Here is an 8,069-nt window from a genome sequence, read left to right on the forward strand (position 1 = left end):
AAACCCACCAGCCACTCTTCGGAAGGAAGGTTGGGCAATGTACTTTAAAAGTGATACTGCCTCAGAAACCCAAGGAGGGGTTGCTGTGAGTCGGATCTGACTCGATGGCAGTTTTTTTTTTTTTTTAGTATTTATTTTCTCAGCTCTTTAAAATATTTGAGACAAGTAACATATTACTTTAAGGCTAGATTCTACAACACCAGGTAATCACTTTGAATCTCCTGTGTATTTTGCCTAAAATATAGCATGAATGATATTGCAACTAATCACTTTACCTGGAATTTGATTTTTTAAAATTACTGCATTCTTCAAAGTATGTTGTTGTTGTTGTTGTTGTTATGTGCCGTCAAGTCAGATCCAACTACTCAAAATATAGAGCAACATAAATTGAAACCTTCAACCCAAAACTTCTAAAGTTACCAGTATTGATTTTCCAAGCTATGTTAAGTTTAAAAGGATACTGGTAAAAATTAACGAATAATTACCCAATTAACAGATTAAAAAAACAAAAGTTTTGAAAAGGAAAATATTGTTCTGATTGGTCATTTGGGTTGCATGGGCTAGTGTGCGAAGAATATTTTTATGACATTAGAAATGTATTTGGGGAGATGTATAGAAAGTTTTCTGGGTTGTCTATAATATTAATATTGGATTAAAAAACCCAAAAGTTAATAAAAAGACCTTTTGGCTTTTAGAGTGAATCAATTATTTTCAGGGGCTAATTTCTAATTATACAATGTTTTGAAATTTTTAATCCTATCTACATGACTATAGGCCAACTTTTCAAGTAAATAACATTTTCATGACACCATAGATATCTATAGAATTTGTTTCAATTCTACCAGTAGATTAAATTTTTCTAAAAAAAGAAAGTGAGCAATAGCTAGAAATGCTACAACCACATCACTTCCCCCTAAATATGTTGTTTTTGCTGTTATGTGCGGTGGAGTCGTACCCGACTCTTAAAGACCCCTCCTTGGGTTTCCCAGGCAGTATCACTACGGAAATAGATTGCCCAACCTTCCTTCCGGTTTGTAAAATAGGTATTCACACCCCTAATGAGTACACTAGATGGCTCACATCCCACTTAGCAGCATAATAATGTCACCAAGAAGGAGCAACGGTTTATCTCAGGTTTCTAAGAGCAGTCCAACATCACCAAGGAGAATACATACACGAGAATATGTCTCATCCTCTTCCCCTGCCCCCTTCAACAAAACAAAACAAAAACAAACTCCTTCATGTATAAAATGAGGCTAGTACAAGACGTAAGTGATAGGAATGATGATGGGTGGCATATCGAAAAGTTAAAAGCTGCAAAGGCTTGATGAAAACAAACAGGCAAAACCACACTTAAATAGCTGCGTAACTTTGGAATCACTAGTAATTCCATGGAGATGGATTATGGCATTTTCTGTGTGATTCAATGAGAAAATATCATTTTAATATTAAAAAAAAAATTCTTCAGGAGAATAAAAATGCACTGGGTGGTCTTTTGCCTTTTACCCATTCCCCTCCCTTTTTTTAAATAGATGGTGTTGGCAATATTGCCTGACTAGTAACAGGAAATCATGGAGCTCAAGTAAGTCTTAGGGAGGATATTGGAAATATCATTTTTTTTTCCCCCTTTCAAATTGGTCGTCCTGTTTTCTTCTTCTGAGAGCGTACTATGCTAACCAGCATTGGTTGTGAGTCAGAGCGTTGTTTGGCCAGATCAAGAACACAATGCACATACTTTTGCAGAAGGGGAGAAGACACTTTTGTTGTTTTGGATTTTTTTTTAATTTTTTGTTTTGTTTTGCTTTTTGATTTCCAGAATTCTAAAGCAAGATGTTGGCTCCTTCCCCCTTATCCTACCTTTGGTGTAAGAATGCTGTCCGATTAAATGTCCACTTGGAAGGTTTCTCTTGGAGTCCCTGGGTCAGAGAATTCGTAATGGGTACAAATGACGGGTCTAGAAACTTCAGTGCAAACTGTGACCTGCAGAGGAGCGTGAGTACACAGACAAACCTGCTGGCCTCGGTTAGGGAAGCCCAGGCAGCCATCAGAGTCCACCGGCTGGGGGAGGGGCACTGGCTCCGTCCCGCCCCAGAGCCCCCCTGCACAGGGCTCACTCTCTGCACCCCACACACCCCTGGAGAAAGAAAGACTCCAAGGAAACCCATTTCCATTGTCCTTCCCCCGGGTGTGGGAGCCGCTATAAAATGGCCGTCTTTCGGAGAACAGGGGCGGGAGCCCGAGGCGCGGCGGGAGCCTGTGAGCGGCGAGGAGCAGAGTCAGCACCGCGGACAGCGGCCGCGCTGGCCCGACCCGCGCCGCCCCCGGGGCCCGGGTGAATGCATTTTTGGGAAAAGGGCAGAGGTAACCAGCGATCCAGGGGGAGGGCTGGGGGTGGCTCCTGACTTAACCTCTTACTTCCTGAACCTAAGTCAGCTTTCAGGCCCCGTCCCCTAGCTGAGGACGCTGGAGGAAGCCGGCCGGTTTCGCTTTTCGGCCCCAGTGGGGATGTTCGGGTCCCGCACCCCGGCCCAGCTGGGGCCACAGGCTGTATGTAGTTTGTACGTGCCGGCCGCCCCCTGGGAGACTCTGCGGGAGAGCTTCTCGGGTCACAGGTAGGGGCGGGGACTCTGCATGAACTGCGCCAAGCGGCGCCTGGCGCCTCACCAGGCGGGCCCCGCGCGCGGCCCGTGCCTTCGACCCGCGCCTCGGGTAGGCGGCCCTTCGGAGACTCGCTTCCCGCAGGGGCGGGGGAACGCAGAGATCCCGGAAAGGGGGTGGTGGTGTGAGTGGGTCTAGGGAGAACGGCCCTGAGGCTTCAGAAGAATGAACCCGCGCATCCTTGGGTGGGTGGGGGAGTATGGAGAGGAGGGGAGTGAGACCTGGGCCGGCGCCTGCGCCATTAAACCGCTCTGTGCTGCCCCGGGCGCCGCCGCCTTGTCTGCGGAAGGGGCGCAGGGCAGGCGCTCACCCCACGCATGTCCACCCCTCCCCCAACACACGCTGCCTCTCGGTCCCCATCCTTCTCCTTAAACCCTCCCTGCGTGTTTGAAATGAGAGAAGGGGTGCCGAGGAAGGACGAGAGATACGCAGTCACTACGGCTTCAGGGGCTCTGGGTTAAAACATAAAGGTGAGGGGGAAGGGAGAATCCGAGAGAGAAGCGGGAGGAGCACGCAGTTACCTCGCCCCGAGTGTCTCGGAGACGCCCAGACATCCTCGCCGTCCCCCACCTCGCCCCAATATACCAGGTCCACGAAGGCTCTCCAAGCCAGGCCCGCACTCACCGGAATCCCGCGTGGAACATGTACATTCGGGGCGCCCCCGGGCTGGCGTACTTGGGAGTGGTGAAGATGTTCTCCTTTTTCAGGGACACGTAGCTGATGAGCGATAGAATCAGCAGGGCCACGCTGAGCATGATCAACCCCAGCACGCTGGCGACCCGGGCCATTTTGCAATTTCTCATCCCGGGCTGGGCTGGGATCAGGGAAACCGGGGCAATCGGTCCATTGAGCGGCCAGCTGCTCGCTGGCGTGTGCGCGCGTGTGTGAGAGAGTGTGAGTGTGTGTGTGTGCGCGCGTGTGAGCGTGTGTGGCAGGGGTGGGGGTCGCTGGGGCAGGGAAGCCGCGGAGGGCCTTGGAGGGGGAAGGCAGGAGCCCCAGATAGGAGCTGGACCCCCAATGAAGGGGCACACGGGCCCGGAGGCTGAGCAGGAAGATGGAGGGGCTGCGTGGCGGCGTGGCGAGGGAGCGCGGCGCGCCGTGCGTCCCCGGCGCCGGCTCAGGCTCCCCTGCGCGTTTCCAGCGAGGATGCCATCTCCTCCGCCTCCTGCGAGATAAATGTGATTGGAATAATGTTACAGTTCGATCTAAGCACAGGATTTAATTAATGAACTCTAATCTCCCAAATAACCGGGGGAGGGGAGGAGGGAGCACGGGGAGGCGGTGGAGGGAGGGAGGGGAATCGAGGCTGGAAGGCTGCAGCCCACGCCGAGAGCGGCCTCCGGGGCTGAGAGTGAGGACCAGAAGGTGGCTGCAGGTAGACGGACGCCCAAACTTAGTTTAATGGACCACTCATTATAAATGTATCAGGGAATCGGGAGATAAATAGCCGGATTTGTTTCCCTGGAGGAGAAACACCTGCTGGATGCTTCTCAGAGAAGCAGAAAGAGAGGTTTTAGGAAGACAGACATTTATACACTGCTCTATAAAGGGGAACACAGGGAGGAAAAGGGAAACGTGCTGTTACATAGTGGGGATTGCAGTCAGTGTCACGAAACAAAGTATGTATAAATTATTGAATGGAAAACTAATTTGCACTGTAAATTTTCACCAAAACCACAATAAAGTTAAAAAAAAAAAAGCTACTCTTTCAACACTGAGCACTGGCTGGGGCCACCTGAGGTGTGAGTGCTAAAGACCTCCTCGGAATTTCCCGCAAAGCCTCCCCTGTGCACCCTCTCCCCCCACCATATACTTCACTTCTTTGTAAACTGTGGGTAAACCAACTAAACCCATTGTTACAGGGTGGAACTGCTTAAGGGGGTTTTCTTGGCCACCCCTTGGAAGGAAGGTTGGCAATCTATTTCCGTAGAGATAATGCCTTAGAAACCCAAGGAGGCCTCGCTATGAGTCGGTGGACTTGAGGGCACATAACAACAACAACAACCAAACAACAACAACAACAACAACCATCTTTATGGCAGAAGATTCCTAGGCCTTTCTTCTGTGCTGCTTTTAGGGGGGTTCCCACCACCACCCTTTAGGTTAGCCTTTGGGGTAGTAGTCCATTGCAAACCGCTTGTCCCCCCCAGGGACCTTGAAAAGGTGAGTAACCCTCAGAAAGGAGGCCTGGGGTTGCAGTGGTGAAGTGCTCAAGCCACCAGCTGCTCTGTGGAGAAGGATGCGGCAGTCTGCATGTGTAAAAATTACAGCCTTGGAAATCCTGTGGGTCAGTTCTACTCCGTCCTATAGGGTGGCTTATGAGTTGGAATCAACTCGATGGCAATAGGTTAGAACTAGCAAAGTTGTGAGGTGAGGTGGGAGTGGGGAGGGCCTGGTTTGCCCTGCCTTTCTCCTTCCCAGGGCCTGGCTCATGCCCACAGCAGGTGGCCGCTCCGTATGCCCCTTAGTTGACCAGCCTGGGAGAGTTAGCCCTGATAGAACTCTCTTTTGCCCCCTTTTCTGACCCACCCCAAGGGGCAGGCTTTTGTGTTGGGCCACGTACCTTAGCACTGAGCTGCCCAGGAGCTGAGAATATTAAAACCACGTTCTTTATAAATGCACAGAATTGTCTTTTGAAGGAGCCCCAAGACCAAGTAAGAAGGAGCCCTCTGAAGGTGAGAGGAAAGCGCACAGTGCCCTCCCTACAGAGGCTCTGCTTGACCTTCCCTTTGTTTTTAGCACACCCACAAGGGACCTATTTTAATACCACTTGGCAGTGACAATAAAACCATCTTCAGCTGAGCTGTTGAGTGGTGGAGGAACCCATATGTTTCTTCAGCTCTGTCCTTTACAATTAGCTTATGGCCCCTTCCATCCTAACTGTACCCCTGGTTTGGTCCTCCCAAGCCTGGTCTATAGGCACTAATGAAAAAAAAAAAAAAAAAAGTGGAGGTAAGAAATTGGCCTTCGATAGCTTTGCAATAAAGGAAGTTGAGATGTTCCAAGGTGACTATGATTTTTTCTTCCCTGTACTTCTCCCCTATGGGCTTTTGTGGACCTAATGTTATGGTTTGTCTCTGGGCTGTAGTTCCTCAAAGGTGAGAGTGCCTGTGCTGTAAGTTTTGTGCCAGCAAGGACCATGTCTTCCTCCTTGTTTTCACATAATGAAAACAAAAACAAACAAAAAAACCAACTGAAACCCACTGCCATCGAGTTGATTCTGACTCATAACAACCTCCATAAAGTTTCCAAGGCTGTAAATCTTTATGGAAGTAGATTGCTTCATCTTCCTCCTGTGGACTAGCTGGTGGGTTTGAACTATCAACCTTCTGGTTAGCAGCCAAATGCCTTACTCATGGTGCTACATAATGCCTGGCATATGCTCTCAAGTAGTTGCTGTTGTATGCCGTTGAGTAAGTTTTGACTCATAGTGACTCCATGTGACAGAGTAGAACTGCCCCGTAAGGTTTTCTTGGCTGTAATCTTTACAGTAATTCAAAAACAGTTGTAACAGTACATCGACTACGAACTGCCAGAAATTCAAGCCAGATTTAGAAGAGGATGTGGAATGAGAGATATCTTTGTTGATGTCAGGTAGATCTTGGCTGAAAGCGGAGCATAGCAGAAAGATGTTTACCTGTGTTTTAGTTGACTTTGCAAAGACATTTGACTGTGGAGATTATAACAAATTATGGATAACATTGCAAAGAGTAGGAATTTCAGAACACCTAATTGTGCTCACAAAGAACCTGTACATAGACCAAGAGGCAGTCGTTTAAACAGAACAAAGAGATACTGTGTGGTTTAAAATCAGGAAAGGTGTGCATCAGGGTGGTATCCTTCAATGTATTTCACCCTGCATGTATTGCAATCTGTATGCTGACCAAATAACCCAAGAAGCCAGACTAATCTAAAAAGAATTTAGCATCAGGATTGGAGGACGCCTCATTAACAACCTGCTATACGCAGATGACAAGGAGCTCTGGTGGCTAGTACCTAAGGCATTTGACTGCTAACCAGAACATTGGCAGTTCAAACCCACCAGCCACTTTGTGGAAGGAAGACTGGGTGATCTACTTCCATAAAAATGTATTGCCTTGGAAACCCAATGGGGGTCATCACTATGAGTCAGAATAGACTGAATGGCAGTGAGTTTGGTTTGGGTTGGTAAATGCAGGTGACACAACCTTGTCTGCTGAAAGCAAAGAGGACGTGAAGCACTTACAGGTGAAGATCAAAGACTAATGCCTCCAGTGTGGATTATATCTCAATATACTGAAAACAAAAATTCTCACAACTGAACCAATAAGCAACATCATGACAGATGGAGAAAAGATTGAAGTTGTTAAGGATTTCATTGGATCCACAATCAATGCCCATGGAAGCAACTGTCAAGAAATCAAATAACATATTTTATTGGGCACATCTGTTGCAAAAATGTTAAAAAGCAAGATGTCACTTTGAGGACAAATGTGTGTCTGATTCAAGCCACAGTATTTTCAATCACCTTCTATGCATGCAAAAACTGGACATTAAATACAGAGGACCAAAGAAGAATTGATGCATTGGACTTAGAGCATTGGCAAAGAATATATCACGGACTTTCAGAAGAATGAACATATTTGTTTTGGAAGAAATACAGCCAGAAAGCGCCTTAGAAAGGAGAGGGTGAGACGTCATGTCCCGTACTTTGGACACGGAGGGCCCAGTCTCTGAAGAAAGACATCATGCTTAGTAATGTAGGAAAAAAAAACAAAAAACAAAAAACATACTCATGGCGGTCGAGTCGGTCCTGACTCAGAGCGACCCCTCTTTGAGTTTCTGAGGCGGTATCTCTGTGGAAGTAGATTGCCCAATCTTCCTTCCCAGGAGTGGCTGGTAGGTTTGAACTGACAATGTTCTGGTTAGCAGTCAAATGCCTTGGGCACTATGCCACCAGAGCTCCCTAGTAATGTAGAGGATCAGCAAAAGAGGAAGACCCCCCATGCAATGGACTGACACAGTGGCTGCAACAGTGGGCCCAAACAGCAACAACTGAGAAGATGGTTCAGGACCAGGCAGTGTGGCATTCCACTGTACATAGGGTCACTATGAGTGAGAACCTACTTGACAGCACCTAGTAAAACAACAACAAGGGAGACACTTGCCAAGTCTTCCTTCCAAGGAACTTTCAAGTGGGCTTGAACCACCAACCTTTCGGTTAGCTGCCGAACACTTAACCATCACTCCATCAGGACTCCTTGTCTCAGGTAGAGGGCATGCTTAATTAATATTTGATGACTGAATATGCTTCAGTGTGAAACACACCAGGCTGAGTCCAATGACAAAAGAGGTAATTTTGTACCCCCTGAAGACTTTGCCACCAAAATCTGGAAATATGGGGCATACATTTTTATTTAAAAATTAATTTT

At 47.6% G+C, this 8,069-nt stretch overlaps 1 protein-coding gene across 1 annotated transcript in view; it reads right to left on the minus strand.

The window, feature by feature from the left end:
- The window catches only part of ST8SIA3 (ST8 alpha-N-acetyl-neuraminide alpha-2,8-sialyltransferase 3), a 10,470-nt gene extending 4,455 nt beyond the window's left edge, over nt 1-6,015 (minus strand). The window contains exons 1-3 of the mRNA XM_007935515.2: nt 6,012-6,015; nt 3,283-3,823; nt 1,858-1,980 (exon numbers count right to left, since the gene is read on the minus strand). Coding sequence (XP_007933706.2) covers nt 1,858-1,980; nt 3,283-3,823; nt 6,012-6,015 — 668 coding nt within the window. The remainder of the gene's footprint in view (nt 1-1,857; nt 1,981-3,282; nt 3,824-6,011) is intronic.
- Between the last annotated feature and the right edge of the window lie 2,054 nt (nt 6,016-8,069).

Source organism: Orycteropus afer, unplaced genomic scaffold (assembly GCF_000298275.1).
Source record: "Orycteropus afer afer isolate SDZICR_OR568_19922 unplaced genomic scaffold, OryAfe1.0 scaffold00029, whole genome shotgun sequence".
NCBI lineage: Eukaryota > Metazoa > Chordata > Mammalia > Tubulidentata > Orycteropodidae > Orycteropus > Orycteropus afer.